The sequence below is a fragment of the Meriones unguiculatus genome, chromosome 5, assembly GCF_030254825.1.
Source record: "Meriones unguiculatus strain TT.TT164.6M chromosome 5, Bangor_MerUng_6.1, whole genome shotgun sequence".
Classification (NCBI taxonomy): Eukaryota; Metazoa; Chordata; class Mammalia; order Rodentia; family Muridae; genus Meriones; species Meriones unguiculatus.
This window is the reverse complement of record NC_083353.1, coordinates 132,219,226-132,236,254: the sequence shown is the minus strand read 5'-3', so window position 1 is coordinate 132,236,254 and position 17,029 is coordinate 132,219,226. Positions and strand designations below refer to the sequence as shown.

At 52.4% G+C, this 17,029-nt stretch overlaps 1 protein-coding gene across 1 annotated transcript; it reads left to right on the top strand.

Moving 5' to 3' along the window:
- The first annotated feature begins 5,201 nt into the window (after positions 1 to 5,201).
- Pthlh (parathyroid hormone like hormone) lies at positions 5,202 to 15,332 on the top strand. Its single transcript, XM_021645990.2, is given in 5 exon segments — positions 5,202 to 5,456; positions 5,583 to 5,703; positions 10,548 to 10,755; positions 10,757 to 10,965; positions 14,866 to 15,332. Coding segments are annotated over 4 exon segments (528 nt in total). The 5' UTR covers positions 5,202 to 5,456; positions 5,583 to 5,602; the 3' UTR covers positions 14,876 to 15,332.
- Positions 15,333 to 17,029: the final 1,697 nt, after the last annotated feature.

Genomic DNA, 17,029 nt, shown 5'->3' with positions numbered 1-17,029 from the left:
CCTCTCGTGGGCTGGATGCTCACATCTGAATTCACAGACAGATGCAGAACACAAATGTAAGTCTCCAGTGTCTACAGTAGGCGGGGGGGTTGCAATACACAATTTATTATTCAGATGGGAATAAATCTTTAATAGCAATACAGAAATAAAAGACAAAATGTGAAATGTGGCAATTATTAAAAGTCAGTATATTCTTAGCCTTATCATGTGTAAGAGCTTAATTTGGGTTTGACTTAAAAGTTTCTTGGATCACTGTGCAAAATGACCCTACAACAACCTCCCAAAGCACTGTGTTCCGTCTACAGCTAGGAGAGAGAACCAACCTTGAGCACGGGTGAAGAAGGAAAACGACCATCTGGCCAGCAAAGTCTACAACATTCGTCATCCCCCGGAAGTGACTGCACTGAAATCCCAGAGCTCCCTGACCAGCTCAGGACTCAGTTTCCACCTCTCCACCAAGAGCGGTGGACACGTCACACTGCACAAATGCAACAACCAGGCAGCGGGCGCTTTGCACACGTGACAAGATCACTGGTTGACGTTGGTCTCGTTCTCCCGCTAAGGGTGGGTCAGAGAAGAGGGTGCCAAGGTAGCCAAGGTCGTCTAAACTGTGACGTTCTGCCTGGAGGGACGGGGTGGGAGCCAGCTTCAGGAAGGAGCTCCACAAATGCTCCGCAGTTTGGAGCGGGGAAGTCTGCCGGTGCGCCCTAGGAACGGCTCCGAGGGGCAGTCTGGCTGAAGCTGTCCAGGGGCAAGCGCGCAGCCAACGCAGGTACTGGCCACATCCCGGCCGTGCTGGGGGCTGCGGGCTGGCTGGGATCGCCCACGTCGTGCTAACCACCATGGACAGCTCACTGCTGCCCCAGCCAGCGGTGCGCAGTTCACTAACTCCGAGGGGTGAGTTCCGTGCTCTAGAACCGTGCCCCACTCTCCGCACCTTCTGCCTTCCGCGCCTGGCAAGCGGCGCGCCAGCAGGCCAGGCTGCAGGGCTGAGCAGCCAGCCCCTTGCCTGCGCCATGCGCTGCCTTTTCAGGAGCCGCTGGGTTTTCCGCCTCAGATGGAGAGCTCTGGCCCGGAGGTCCAGCCACTCCTGCATTTTCTCCTGCTCCCTCGCAGCCCCTCACCCTGCCCTGGCCGAGCAGCGTGTATTCAGTGACATAAAGCAGGCGGCCCTAGCCCCTGGCAGCAGTGAGCTGTAAGGAGCTGGGGAGGGTAGCAGGCAGGAGCCATCGCTGGGCTGGGCGAAGGGAGCAGTCCACCCACCCTGTTTTCAGCCCAGCCTATCGAGAATGTATCCTCACTATCTCCCTGGTGTTGACTGCACTTCTAACTTGGAGCAAGGCAACCCCACTCAGAGCGGCTGGAGAGCAGCCTGAGGCCCTGGCCCTACCCCACTGTCCCTCAAGTCTTCTGTTGCGAGGACAGGGGGCAATCACACATTAGGGCTGCAGCACCAGTAGGCACTCCACATTCCCCGCCCCTCTGCAAGATGGCATAGGAGGAGAATGCTGCTCTAGGCAAAACTTCGGCCATGGGGAGTCTAAGCTTAGGAGGTGTGGCCAAGGAACCCCAGGAACCTGGGGTAAATGAAGGCAAAAGGACCCAGGCCCTGAAAGCATCTATTTAGTCTAAGATCCCTGAAAGCCAGACTCGGCCCCTCCCTGGAACTGGGGTTGTAAGTCCTCAGCTACTCTGCCATTACCCCGCCCCAGAAGCTGCTCTCGGACACCTGGCCTCTCCTTGCTCTGTCAGGCCCCCAAAGCCAGAGGAGGCCACGCTCGGCCATGGCCTCAGTTCTCACACACAGGAAAAGCAAGCCAGCCCCAAAGTCATACAAGCAGCGGGCAGAACCAAAACAGACGCGAGGCCTCACGTACATCCCCACATCTGGAAGTCTCTCTGCCCGAGAAGGCAGGCACCCGATGGAGGGCTACCCCAAAGCCAGTGTGCAAAGCGGCTGGCTTTCCCAGGGGACTGGACAGACAATGGTGGGAGCCCCAGCATCACGTGGGGGTGAGGCCTTCTGGCAGCCCAGTGGGAGCGCCAGGTTGTCTCGGAGCCACAGCCAGAGCTCTGTACCTCAGGACAGGAGCTGTGAATGGAGGCTGTCCTTTCAGGGGTGCCTGGGGGTCCACTTTGTGGCCCCATGCAAGTGCAGAGCCGGGAACTTGGCTCAGCGAAGGGCTTCCAGTGAGGTGATCCTCTCTGTGTGTCTGTCTGTCTCTGTCTGTCTGTCTCTGTCTGTCTCTCTCCCTCTCTCCCCTGAGATATGTCTTCCTAGCCAGCCACGGGTGTGAGAGTACACAGCATGGGACTTTGGAAACCCATTTTCCTAAGACCTCTTTGTCTCACTTTATTGTGGGCTTTGCCCAGGAACAGGGTCTCCTAGATTGGTTTCCAGGCCCTGCTTGGAGAGAGCAGAATGTTGCCTAGGTTCTAATGGATGAGGAAAGGAGTGGGATCCATCTTTCTCATGACAGGAGGATGCCAGCAGCCACGCACTCTTCAGCCCCTCCGTGGACTGGCCTCCAGGTTCCGGCAGTTTCACCCTAAGCTAACTATGAGCTGACCAAGAGCAGGCGCCTTCATCCTGTCTGTTCAAACCTCGTATCCCTTTTCCTTTCTGCAGCCTCGAGGTCAGATGGCCCGAGCCTTCTCGTCCTGTCTCAGTGGGCTTGTCCTCAGACTGTGAACCCCTGGACTCAAATGTGGGCCCTGCTCAAAGTGGCAACTTCTCTTTATCAGCAGCCGACTGGCCAGAGGAAAGAGCACGCGTGCTTCGGTTTTGTAAGATCTTAGAGCACTGACTTGGAGACAGGAGTGAGCTAATCCTAAGCATGACTCAAACGCATAAATCAAATGTTTGTTTCTTTGATTATTGTTTAACCCCACAAGGAAGACAGAGGAGGGTGAGCGCAGAGTACAAAGACAACTTTGAGTTTTCTGTTTGTTTCTCACCAAAGAAGAAACAGGCGAGTAATGCCTAGACAGTGGTGACAGCGTGAGCTTAGGGGCTGTGGTCCTCTCCTTCAGAGTAGGATGTGGAAAACTGTCACTGGCAATGGGAACAGAGAACCAAGAGAGTGCTCATGAGCTAGGTGCTCCCCTAAGTGTGGACTGCAGAGACAGGCCCCAGACCTGCCTGTCTGCCAAGGAGCACTTGACCTGGTGGGGGGGGCTCCCTCTGCATTTCCTCTGTGTCCTCGCAGTTAGGATATGATGTCATAAAACACCCTTTGCAGCCAAAGCAAAGAACCAGGTGGCGGAGAGATGCTGAAGGAAATTTCCCCAGCAGGCTCTGAACAGGTACCAGCTGGAGGCAGAGCCTGCTCTCTAGTAACTGAAAGACCATGCGCCTCTTCTCAGCTCATTAAACGCTTGAGTTTACAGAGCAAGTGTTTGGGGAAGAGGCTGACTGGGTCTCCCTTCTTTGGCCAGGTCTTGGAGGTCATAACTCAGGGAAAAGGTGATGCGACTCAGCATGAGCAAGCGCTAGATTCTGAGAAGATAAAACTCCGTGTTTGTCCTTGTCTGTATTTGCTCTGTAGTTTCTTTTTTTGCATGTGGAGGAGAGGAAATTCTTTAAAAATGGATGATGTTTTTCCATTAACCTCAGAAAAAAGGGTGGGTGAGGGGTAGGGAAAGGAGGGAGAGAGAAGAGGGTCAATTTTGTCTAATCAGAAAAAAAGCACAAAAATTAAAGCACTATATAGATTCCAGCCTTTAACTCCCAGTGTCTAGTTTTTGTTTTAGCCTTTTATTGGGGAAAGAGAGATTTTATTTTTTAAGTCAGAGTAATTTGAGACTTGGCACAGTACCTTTGGGTGTTTTTTTCCTGGTGTGGAAGCGAGTATTATCATTTTAATGTTAAGCACGTCTCTGGAACCACAACAGAAGGGTTCACTCGTGAGCCCCTTTTCTCCTCAGGCGCCCCTACTTCAGCTCACCCAGGCCTCCAGCATGGGGGGGGGGGGCATCACAGAGTGTCACAGGTTCAAAGGTTGTCTTTTCATTCCACAAAAAGAAGTCTAACAATTACAAACTCGTAACTGCTTAAAGGACTTTGTGGAAATTCCCGGGTTTCTTTTTAAGGTGGGAGGAAGCCAAATTTTTTTTTACAAGTATGAAGTTTAAAGGAATCAAGGGAAAGAGACAAGGGCCTCTGATGAGAGGGGACCCCACCCAAGGCAGCTGAAAGCCCTAACCTGGCCAGCAGCAGCGCCTCCGGGAGGGGAGGGGGAGAAGTCTGTAGAGCGTCAAGGGGCCAGCCCGGGCCTGACAAAGGTCAAGCCCCCTAATCACCTTAAATCTCTGAATCACGCTAACCCCTGGAGAGACAGATGAAGCCTTCCAGCAGGACTGTCCGGGAGGCAAACTTCTCCTGGGCTCCGCCTTTCACTGCAGCAGGGTCCAGGCCCTGGGGGTCCAGGGCCACCCCTGGCCCCTCTCCTGTGTAATGAGACCTGGTCACTCACAACTTTCTCCCCGGCCCACTGAGACGCGGAGCAGCTGGGACGGGGTCAGGGTGACTCTAGAGCTGGCCAGAGAGCAGGTTATCAGAGGAGGGGTGGGGAAGACGGTCCTCCGCGAGAGCTAAGTGTGTCTTCACCCTTCCTCGGCCCGCTCCAGCCGCGACGTCCCGGACCTTCCGAAACAGTAAGGCCAGAACCCGCCCGTGCTCTCCTGGGTGCTGGACGGTCCCTCCCGGAGGAGGCCAGGCGGGCAGGGGTGCTGGCCTGGCGCCGCGCGAGCCTGCAGGCGAGCCTGGGCCCGGGGTCCCTCCCTGCCGCCCCCCGCTCGTGGGGACCCGCGCCCGGGGCGGCGGCAGGCCGGCGGGGAAGGGAGGGAGCCGGCGGCGGGGTGGGGCTGCGCGGCCCCGGACTCCCCTGCGCTCCCGCCCCGGGCCGGCGGCTCCGCGCGCGACTCGGGCGCCACCTCTTTGCCGCTCGCTCGCTCGGCAGCAGGTTGGCCCCGAGCGTGTGAACCCCGGCGGCCGGGCTCACGGCTCCCCTCCAACCTGCGCCGCCCCGGCCCGCGCCCGCCCCGCCCCGCGCCGGGCCCGCCCTCGCGGCCACCTGGCCCTCGCGTCCACGACACGCGCGCCCGCGGCCGCCTGCAGGCGCGCGGCATCAGCTTTCCGGAAGCAGCCGGCCCACCGGAGGAGGAGAGCGGCGCTATGTATATAGGCGCGCCCGGCCGCCGGCCGCGCACCCAGCAGCCCGGGGCGCAGCGCCTCCTCCCGCGGGACGCGCGCGCCTGAGGCCTCCCGCCGCGGACCCCGCGCCAGGCCGGCCGAGCACTGCTATGGGAGCCCCGGCGGCGCGCCACGCACCCCCGACGGCCGCGTGAAGCGCCCGGCTCTGCCCGCCTTCCCCAGGCCGCTCTCCGGCCGCCTCCCCGCCCGGTCCTTCTCGCCGCGCGGGCCGGGAGAGGCACGCTCGGAGGCGCCCTCGCGAGTAAGTGCCGCGCTCCGGGGACCTTCGGCCCCCTTTCCTGCGCCGGGCTCTTCTCCCCGTGGCCTGCGCGATGCCCTCGGCGGGCGGAGCGGGGAGATGCAGCTGACGCCCGTTCCGCTCTTGCAGGTCCCGGCGGCGGCGGCAAGATGCTGCGGAGGCTGCTCCAGCGGTGGAGCGTGCTGCTGTTCCTGCTCGGCTGCGCCGTGCCCTCCTGCGGGCGCTCGCTGGAGGGGCTCGGCCGCAGGCTGTGAGTACCCGGCGGGGGCGGCGGGCTGGGGATGCCCGCCGGAGTCAGGCGCGCTCACCGGCCAGCGGGTACCTGCCGCCGGGGGGACTGGGGACCCCCGGGGCCCGGGCTCCAGGCCACCCTGCTGTGCCCCCTGGGCGCCTCCGCGGGCCGGACAGCTGCCTGCGGGGGCCGGCGGCCCTGACCCACCCACGGGGCTCGCTACCCCGCGGGAAGCCCGGGGAGTCGGGAACCGTCCCGAGCTCTGCGCGAGCGCGCGCGCGCGTGGAAGTGTCTGAAAGTTTGTGTGTGAAAAGCGAAAACTGCGACTAGTTGCATTATGAATGAGATAATTTTAAGACTTTAGAGCGGGACCGTGTTACATAACAAGGCGTATTATATAATTTAGTAGTAACAACTTTTTAGTGGCGAACTCCCAAGCCCGGTATCAGCACGGTTCGGGAAGGCGGCCGTGCTGGCCCCCAGAGCGCACCGCGGGCCGGAGACTTTCTTTTTCCTGCAGTTACTGCTAACGGTCCTTTAGCCCAGAGCTGAGGCACTCGCCCCGTGGCTGAGCTCGCGGCGGGCACCCTCGGTGGGGGTCTTTTGTGCTGTTTGTTTTGAGAGTGTGGCTGTGAGAAGCCCACAGCTAAGGAGGGCAGCAAACATCGCGGCAGCCCTTGGGGACGCTTGAGTCTTGAGTTTAGGCACGCTTGAGTCTTCGGACTGTGGGCTCGGCAGTTCACCGTGTACACGACCTGCCTCCGGCTGCCCTCTGAGCACGGCTCCACTCGGGGTGGGAAAGCCATAAGGTTTAAGACCGGAGCGTGCGGCTCTGGAGAAGGCATTAGGGGACTCGCTGGCCTCGGAATGGAAGCGGCAATATCTGCCTAATATTTACAGGCAGCTTCCCGGGGCTTCTTGTAAACTCCCGGAGGCGCACAAAAAGGCGACTGTTCCGCGCCTGCTTCAGGTCTATTCTTATTAGCTCGGCAGAAAATCTTTAAATGAGATTACTTTAGACATGTCTGGATCTTGGCCGCAGAACGAGAGGCTGCTCCGAGTCCCCTGCAGCGAGCGGCTGCGATAGGGCCGCACTGTCCCAGGGCTCTGCTGGCGCCATTCCGAAAACTCTGCGGACTTTTCGCTCGTTTTGAGACTTGTGTGAAATTCAATTACCTAACATCCAAATACAAATACAGATGAACTGGATTTTTTATTTAGAAAAAGAGCACACTTGCATACTGTATTTATTTGGCTAAGAATTTCTGTCTTGGAACAGAGCCAACTTTTTCTTTACAGTTGCCTAATACCTATTTTCTCTTTTGAGAGAGAGTAAATGAGCCATGCTTGAGTCTACAATGACAGCATAAAAATAGCAGCAGCGAGCTGTCCCCCAGCTGCTTTAGCTCTGGCTTTGTTGCACCTTACAGAGCTGCCGGTTGGAAACCACCTGGCAGCCACCGAGTCTGTTCCAGGTCTGTTTGTAGGTGAAATGTAGAAGTGTAGTTGGATGCCCACACTCGGCTAAGAGTATAAAACTAGAGACAATCACATCCCGATGCCTAACGGCTCATCACAAGTGAGGCTTTTCAAGGGAGTTGAAATCATCAAAGCCAAATGAGGTGTGTTTTTTTAACTCATTGTTTTTTGCATGTGTGCTGGTCAAAACTTTTGCTGAGTGCTCCCCAGGACCAGGCTAGCTCCTCGAAAGGGATTTTAGTTTACCATCAAACCCTAATACCCAATTTTAGGGAGACTGCTTCAGATGTGTTGATTTTATTTTAAGCTAGAGATCCATACCCTTTTGGAGACCAGAGACCACTGCAGGTGAGCTTAAGTGCCAGCTCATGATCAAGGTGGCTGCTGGAAAGTTGGGGTGGACAGATGTTGCTTCTCCATGTTCCTCAGCAAGGCAACCCCGGGAGGTGGAGAAGCCGGAGCGTCGCTGGCTGTGAGCTTCGCCCAGATTGGGTCTATTCCACATGATGAAGGAATAGCTTTCTCCTGAGTCACGGGGCTTGGAAGGGAGTTCTGTGAGTCATGGTAACTAACACCCTAACCCTGTCTCCTCCGTGGACCACAGAACTTTTCTCAGTGCATCTGCGAGCCTCACATTAGAAATTTCCACCCCTGCTGTTCCTCCATTCCTTGACAGCCCTGAGAAACTTCATTTCCCTCCTTGGACACTCCCTAGAGAGAGGCTTTTCTTTCCCTCTAGCAGAACAGCTATGTTATGTTTTGACTGAAGTACAAGTTATCTCTGTTAAACATTTTGCCCATTTTTTTTCTTTGTTACAATAATGGAAGATGATAGAGCATAGTGCTCTTATGTTTCCATGCCTGTACTTGGGTTTGTGATCAGATCCCTGTGGGCCACTGTGCTATGGCATGTTTACAGACATCCTAACAGATAATGACAGATGCCATATTGGCAGCTAAATGTAGTGATGACTATGTTGAAAATCCCTTAATTTATTTCTCACAACCAAGATCTACCCATTTGTTTATGACAATTATCCGTGTCATCTTTTATATTATTTGGGAAGTAGATCATTTTATGGACCTTATTTCCCATTGATGATAAGAGATATCATTATGTTCTTTCACGCCTCCAGCACAGTTTCCCAAATAGCTATGTGTGCTCGCAGGGTTTTAAAGGCAGCCGTCTTAAAGATAGTAAGTATTCTGTCTAAGCGTATGTAGGACCAACCTCTAAGACCATCTGTGTTTTCCAGGCTCGGGAGGTGGCTTGGGGGGAAAAGGGCTTGGCTCAAATGCAGGAAGCTCTGGGCTCAGTTCCCAGCACCGTGTAAGCCAGACACTGTGTGCCTAATAACCCCAACACTGGGAGGCAGGGGCAGGGCGCTCAGAGGTCTACGGTCATTCCCTGCTACAGGGCAGAAACACACCAAAAAAAATAAATAAATAAATGTGTTTTCTACTACAACAGCAGTATCTTCTCAAAAGGAGATTGGGACCGTGTACCCCATGGGAGAGGTACCAGATGCCATGCTACTTCTATTTTACAAACCACCTGGAAGGCACAGATCTTGAGTTGTGAAGGTGCCACAGCGCACAGCCGACAGGCTGGCTAAGACGACAGACACCCGTGCCAGGCACATAGCAGGGGCAGTGGTCACTTGATTCAAACAGACCAGCCGCTAAAGGTCTGTCTCCAAGCTTAGGTCGAACTGAGCTGAGCAGTAAGCTTGACACAAGGACATCAGCCAGGAACTAGGCAAGAAAGAAAACTCCCCAGAATGATTAACTATCAGCAAAAGTTTCTTTTTGATGAAATATTTTGGCACAAGATGCTGGAGCGTGGTGCTTTGAAAGCCACCGCTAGAGCCGTCCTGTCCCTTAAAACGTTATTAGAGGACACAAATACATTGTACCCAGACCTCAAATTTGGAGACTATTAAAAGTTTCCAGATTACTGACTGTTACCAGAGTAAGAGAATTTTAATCTATTTGCATGTGGCACCTTCAGAAAGGAAGGGAGCCTCCTTCATGCCTCATTTAAACCAGGCTCCTGTTAAATTCCTTTCCATGAAGTCATGTCTTTTTTTTTAAGCAAACTATATGACTTAAAGTCAGTCCCCGTACCAAAACACTGCAAGGCAGGTGGCATTCTGACCCCGCCGAAGCCCGCAGTAAACCAGATCTGAGAGTCGCACCTCCTCTCTTTGCTTTGGGTGTAGGTGTCTTCAGAGCTCAGCATCAGCTTCCGTGTGGTCCAGCCCACTGCATGGTCTACGCTGCGGTGCTGCTTGCTTCGCTCCCTTCTGTAGCTCTCGCTGCTGCTGTGCTTGGGCGTGAGGACATTAAAAAGATAAGCTCCTTCCAAGAACCAGAGCCCTGCTCTGTGACCTCTCCTCACCTCATCGCCACGCCTCATGCTTCCCGTCTGTAAAATGGTCCTAACGATGCTGTTTCCTGCTCTCCCACTTCTCTGATGGGTTGATAAAGTCCTATTAAAAAGGAGAAAGGGCCCCAGACACTCTTGTGGAGGTGACGTAAGGACACTCAGGACATGGGCCTGTGAAACATGCTCAGGAACTTCTGACGAGAAGCTGTGTCAGAGGGCCAGAAACTGTGCTAGAAACTGAGCTTTCAAAGCTTTAGATGGCGGTGCACAGCCCAGGAGGATGAAGAAGGGGGGAAGAGGGAGAGAGACACAGAGAGAGAGGCAGAGACAGAGAAACAAAGACACAGAGACAGAGAGAGAGGGAGAGACAGAGACACAGGGAGAGGGGGAGAGAGAGCTGTGAGCTGAAGCAGACCTGGCGACTGGAGTGCCGGGTGTCACCCCGAAACAGGACGCTCAGGCTCGAGGCACCCGCGGCCTCCGCTTCCTAAGCTCCTGTTGACGGGTGTTCACCACCACACTTAGCCGCTCTGAGATTTTTAAGTGAAAAGAAACCGTTAAAGCGGCAGAGGAAGAACGTGGCCTCTGAGGAGGGGAGGTCAGAAACGGCCCGCCCGCCCCGCCTTAGGGAGACCTGTCTGTCTTGCAGTGTGTGTGTGTGTGTGTGTGTGTGTGTGTGTGTGCGTGTGTGGGTCCACATGTATGTGAGTGCTCCTGCGTACTTTGTTGTTATATATCTCCAGTGCTGAAGGCTGAACCCAGGCTCTGCACATGCTGAGCAAAGGCTCTGCGACTGAGCCTCATTTCTGAGTATAAACGAATCACATTTTCTGCAGGCCTGGGGCAGAATTTGAGGACCCCTTACTTTCCACAAATGGCCCCCAAGTCCTCCTGGGGTCACACTCCGTTCCCCTTCCCTGCCCCGGGTTGTTCCCGCGGGAGGCTGCTGGCCAGCCTTCTCTGGGCCCCGCTGACCAGGCCTTCTCCCCACCAGCAAGCGCGCGGTGTCGGAGCACCAGCTGCTGCACGACAAGGGCAAGTCCATCCAGGACCTCCGCCGCCGCTACTTCCTGCACCACCTGATCGCCGAGATCCACACGGCCGAGATCAGAGCTACCTCGGAGGTGTCCCCCAACTCCAAGCCTGCGCCCAACACCAAAAACCACGCCGTGCGGTTCGGCTCGGACGACGAGGGCCGGTACCCTCACTCAGGAGACCAACAAGGTGGACACTTACAAAGAGCAGCCACTCAAGACGCCCGGGAAGAAGAAGAAGGGCAAGCCAGGCAAGCGCAAGGAGCAGGACAAGAAGAGGCGAAGGACGCGGGCGGCCTGGCCAGGCACAGCCGGGAGCGGCCTGCTGCAGGACCCCCGGCCTCACACCTCCAGGACCTCGCTGGAGCCGAGCTCAAGGTACCGGCACACACATGGCTCCCTGCCCCCTCTGCTGCTCTGAGGCCCTGGCACCTTCTGTATGCTGATCTGTGACCGCGCAACACTCCCACCCTCTTCTTGATTACCTCACCAAACAACCTCATTTCCCTGCTTCCTTCCCTCTGACCCAACCAGCCTGCCTGCCTGCCTTCCCTCCCTCCGTCCTTCCTGCCTGCCTTCTTTCCTTCCTTCCTTCCTTTTTCTTCCTTCCTTCCTTTTTCTTCCTTCCTTCCTTCCTTTTTCTTCCTTCCTTCCTTTTTCTTCCTTCCTTCCTTCCTTTCTTCCTTCCTTCCTTCCTCCTTTCCTTCCTTCCCTCCCTCCCTCCCTGCCTCCTTCCTTCCTTCCTTCTTTCCTTCCTGCCTGCCTGCCTTCCTGCCTTCCTTCCTGCCTACCCTCCTTCTTTCCTTCCCCATTCTTTGCCTCCCTTCCTCTTCTTCCGCTCTTCCCTTCTTCCTTCCTTTCTCTGCCATACCCAACCCCCAGGCAGGCTTTTCCTTACAGCCCAGGCTAACTGTGAGAACTGTGAGCTCAAAGCAATCCTCCTGCCCTAGCCTGGCGAACGCTGGGATTCTGAGTGTTTCCACCAACAGTGATAATAATTCCATTCCTTATCTGAGCTTCTAAACTACTCAGCCTCATCATAGTTTGCCAGGAAATTATACCTGTTCCTCATGTCAGTGTATTGGGAAACTTTCCTGGTAGCTTTTTATTTCTTGTTTTTCTCTCCTTCTTTTCAAAGAGGACCTCAGGAGGCCTCGGGAGGCCTCACTAACATGGCGGGCAGTATCTCACATAAGAACTTCTTAGCCATTATTTAATTAAATGGATTTCATTACATTTCTATCTTATTTTAATGTAAAGAAATTGAGTTATTTTTTGAAACACATGCTTTGTATTTATTTGATTTTTTTTTAAATTACATTTAATTAAGTGAGCTGGTTTCTACCAGCTCAAGCAAACAGAACCTTGGCGTTTTCCAGTCTTCGCTGAGGTTTCAGTTTTTCTCCTGTGCTCACCACGCTGGCCTGACTTTCCCTATAACAGCGAGGAACAAGGAGACGCCACGTTGCAGCTGGCTCACCCTTCTGATGGGGGGCTCGGAGCTCTCACGGCTTGCAGAGCTGGCTCACTCAGGCTTAGGTCTAACACTGACAACATCCACCACCTTGAGTGAATGAAGACTCAGTCTAAGCCTTGCCTTGTCTTCTGTGATGAAGTGCCAGGCTCATGGAGTTAACTGGAAATTAGATCAGATTTCAGTCTTGCAAGCTGTTGTTGCGGCATCCAGAGACATAGATCTGTTTACTTCACGTATATGTCTGTGTGTGCTCTGTGTTTTATATGGCAAGCGGCCAAGTTTCTATGAGGCAAAGGGGGACAGATATTAATTTCATTTTACAAGACAGAAAACCAAAACACCTCACCACTGCAGAAGCCGAGTTATTTCGTGGAGTTGGCCTATGCCCCCCACACACACAGCAAGCCTCGCTCCCCTCTCCTTAGAGCTCGGGCAAGCGCTGGGCTGGCACACACACCCCCACGGGCCCCCTGACAGACCTGCTGCTTTGTCTCACGCTCTTACCTCTCAGCATGGAACTCCTGTGGGGTCCGAGAGGACAAGGAAAGCCACACAAGAACACATCACTTGCAATCTGTGATGTCACTGTTTAAAGTCCCCATGGCTGCTCCAGTTCTTTGACTCAGTAAAGACAGGATTACAGAGTCCAAAGCAATGCTCAACCGTTCCTCTCTCCCAACAAACCCATTAAGAGAAAAAAAAAAAAGCAAAGAACAGAAGTTACACTGAATACACAGAGTCATTACCCAGCGTGCAGCCGCGTGAGAACGCTCAAGCACGGCATCTACGTTCGTTCTCATCAGTTATCTATAATACACTTCCGTCTGCATTAGAACTAAAAGCAGAAGCATAAATATTTTTCACGGATGCTTTTTCCCTCTAATGTTTGCACCTATCTTCAGGTATCTGAAAAATCATTGACGATCAACATTCGTCAATTCTTAAGCCCAGGGCTGAGCCTTTGTGAAAATGTATCTAGCAAAACTGAGGCAGAGTCCTAAGAAACCCAGGACAGGCCGGAAGGAGGGACGAAGAGGGAGGTCCTAGAGTGCGCTGCTCAGAATGCGAGAGGTCCACGCGGCATCTTCACACTGAACAGCTTGACGGTGCGAGTGGGCAGCCTGTGAAGAGCGTTGTTGCTTTAAGTCGCTGTACGATGACGTCAGAGAGCTGACAGCCACAGCTGTGAGCGCTGGCATCTATCATTAAACAGTTTCTCAAGAGAAACTCGCCTTCTCCTATGACCTTCTCAGAGGAAATACATCTAACTTTTATTTTAAGGTCACATTAAAACGTTGGTGTTTAATGCGAGGTGCCCACATGCCGTAGGAACTCATTTCTGAAAATCATGTTTTGACTTGGAAAATACTGTTAGAAAAATGTGAAAGCTTTTCAGTGGTCAGAAAACTAAAACTCTAAGCATTATCTCTCTCTCTCTCTCTCTCTCTCACACACACACACACACACACACACACTCACATGTGCACACATTCATGATAGCCATGTGATCTATTTTACTTGGCTTTTCCAATATGTACCTTTAATAAGAGTGAATTCAGGGGGAAAAAAGTCAAGTGGAGTCCAATTAGGGTGAAAATTAGCCCTTAATATGTTACCTTTTCTTTTCTGAGAAAAATAGTTGTTCAAAATTAATTCCCACTTTTGTTTCTCCTATCAATAAGTGGCTTAGTAGACAGTTTAGTCACTGCAGTACACAAATTAGCGTGTTTGGAAGTATTATTATCTTCCTTTACTGCTAACACCCATCCAGGTCAAACATTCATCCTCAGTTCTTTTTCTCTGCAGTTAGAGCTGTGTAAGTGCTTTAACCAGAACTGCTGGAGTCGGCTCTCAAGACTGCCTGCATGCTTGCACCTTCGCTCTAGCCAGCTGCATGTGACCTGCCGGCGTGGCCAAGAGTTCGGACTCTCACCCCCCCCACGTGTGCAGCATAAGATTCCACCCACACGTGCTTAATTCAGCGACACGCTCAGCTCCTGCCCTGCAGCCGCTTCCCTGTAAATGAGCGTCTGTTCACTGGAACAGGCTTTGCAAAGAGAGGACAGAGGGGACAGACATTCCCGCACGCACGCACACGTGCTCGCTGCAGTGTCCACTAAAGACGCGTGAAGCCCCGCACCACACAGACAGAGAGACAGCACCTTGGTTTACTCCTAGGCATCTTGTCACTTACCACAGACTTCCATTACACGTCTGTAATTCCAGTGCCCGAGAGGATGACAGGGCAGTTGCAGCTCTGACAGTAGCTTGGGCTCTACAGAGAGCCTCTCTTAAGGGGGAGGGGGTTCTTTTGAAAGATCCATCCAAACATACCAGAACACGAGAGACCAAGAATTCTGGGTTTTGTCTTTGAAGACTAAACTCCAGTGTCGGCATCTTGAGGGATGTGTGCCCAATGTCCCCTGCTCACCACCATCACAGTCCACAGCTAACTGAGCACCCAAGCAGAATAAACAAACTTTGGGGCAATCAAGGCAGACGCTGCTGAGACATGAGCTTCTAGGTGAGGAGTGAGGGCCAATGTCCAGCCTCGCGTCACCTCTGGGTCCTCCACCGAGCCTGGCACGCTGGCTGGCAGCGGTGGTTTCCTCTTTCCGCCAGGCCCTCTTTCCTGTCTGTGCCACACTGAACTTTCTGTCGGGTGGACAGGAGACGGCTTGAAGCCCCTCCGCCTCCGCCCACTGAGAGCCTGCCTTTCTCATTCACATCTTTATTGCATGTTGTCCTGTCTGGTGGGGAGAATAACCTCTGTTTTTTTTTCCTCTTTTTTGTCTTCGCAGGACGCATTGAAACTTTCATCGCAGATTTTCCAAGGACACGTTACAGGATTTTGTAATAGCAAACATATGGAAAGTATTACACATATTTATTGCCTGTACATACTGTAAATGCGCTGGGGTCCAGCTGTCTCCCCAGGGAACTGCACATTGATCATGTGAATATGTTTTCTTTTTTGCCAAGGCTAATCCAATTATTATTGTCACTGTTACCATAATTTATTTTGTCAACTGATGTATTTATTTGTAAATGTATCTCGGTGCTGCTGACTCTGTTTTTTGTAACATAATGCACTTTAGGTATACATATCAAGTACATTGAGGAATTTAACTCAAAAAGGTGTCTCTATGTTGTGGTTGATTTAATGAGTGCTGAAATATAATTATCTAGACTGAGTTCCTTCTGTGCATGTAAAAATGGCGGTATTTTAAATTTGTAAAGAAATGTCTAATAAAATATAACCTAAGTACACCATGACTCACAATGTGAATTTTATCCTTTAAAGTTTCTAATCAGAGAAACACAATAAATTATTTAATTCATTTGAATATAGTCCTAAGCTTAATACGTTTATAAGGACATCTACTCTGATATGTCCACATTGAAAACCTCTTAAAATGTATTTTGTCCAATATTTCAGTTCATCAATAGAATGACTGAACAGCCTGGACCTCAAGTTAAAATGAAGACAAGAAAGGGCAAAGAAAAAGAAGAGAAGTCAGGAGAAAGGGTCAAAGAGGGTTTTCTGGAGTCAAAACCCAGAGAGAGAAGTGAGCCGAAGACCTTAAGACTGAACAAATTTTGCCAGTGTAAAATTTAGTTTGCAAGGGCTTGCCCTCGTTCATAGCAACAACAAAGGATGTGCTCAGGAATTCTAGAGACGGAGGGAGGTTTAGAAGCTGCAGGACAACTCAGAAGACGCAGAGGCGGGGCTGATGTGGTGGCAGCTCCAGGAGCTTCCTGTCCACAGCACACCTGGGGCTCCGGAAAGACCCTTCTCCATTTTTCACCTCACTCTAGCTCTTCCTCTCTCTACATTCAGGTGAAACTGTGTTCTGTTCTGTTTGATGGGGGTGGTGGCAGTGGTTTTCAAGACAGGGTTTCTCTGTGTAGCCCTGGCTAACCTGGAACTAACTCTGTAGACCAGGCTGGCCCTGAACTCAGAGATCCACCTGCCTCTGTCTCCTACAAGTGCTGGGGTTAAAGGTGTGCACACCACCTCCTGGCTTGAAATTGTGTTTTTTAAGTGTGTTCAGCATAAGACACACCAACAAAATCCAAACCCAAACCCTATGAATCAAACACACACATGCTCAGAAATGTCTGCCAGTGCCTAACATCCTATTCAATGTCTATCAGATGCTTGTGATCACTTAGGCAGTAAAATGCACTTCCACACTGGATTCCATGCACCAACACAATACTGTCTACATGAAAAGTAAGACAAAATGTAAAACACACATGTATTTTGTCTTGTTTTTTTGTTTATTTTTTTTTTCAAGACAGGGTTTCTCTGTGTAGCCCTGGCTGTCCTGGAACTCACCCTGTAGACCAGGCTGGCCTCAAACTCAGAGAACCACCTGTCTCTTCCTCCCTGGTGCTGGGGTTAAAGACATGTGCTCCCACCACCCGGCAACACACGTGCATTTTAAAAGGGAGAAGGAGAGACATAGGGAGAGCATAACAGGGTTTGGACCAACTATACCGATCTCGTCTCAGAGCCTCCAAAACAAGACTCTTCAAACCACCCGTAAGAATCTTCAACCTGTGCTGGCAGGTGAGTAAGGGAAGCTGTTCTTCTTAAGCATTGCCAGCCGTTCTCAAACCTGAGGAATATTAGGAGGCTAAGAGACGGCACTCCAGCCCCATATAATGCAAGCACGTCGAAACACCTCAGAAACAAAAGCAACTACAGCCCATTTTGTGAAACTCCATCTGAGATGTAAACCTTGGTAAAACCGTACCTAATCTTTGTAAGTTGCTCCTGTGAAAGATGTGCGTCTAAGCTTGGTGTGGTGACGCTTGCCTCTGATCCCAGCACTTGAGAGGTAATGAGTTCAAGGCCAGCCTATTCTACACTCTAGAACAGCCAGGGCTACACAGAGGGACCCTGTCTTAAGGTCTCAAACAAGGAAGGGAGGGAGGGAGGGAGGGAGGGAGGGAGGG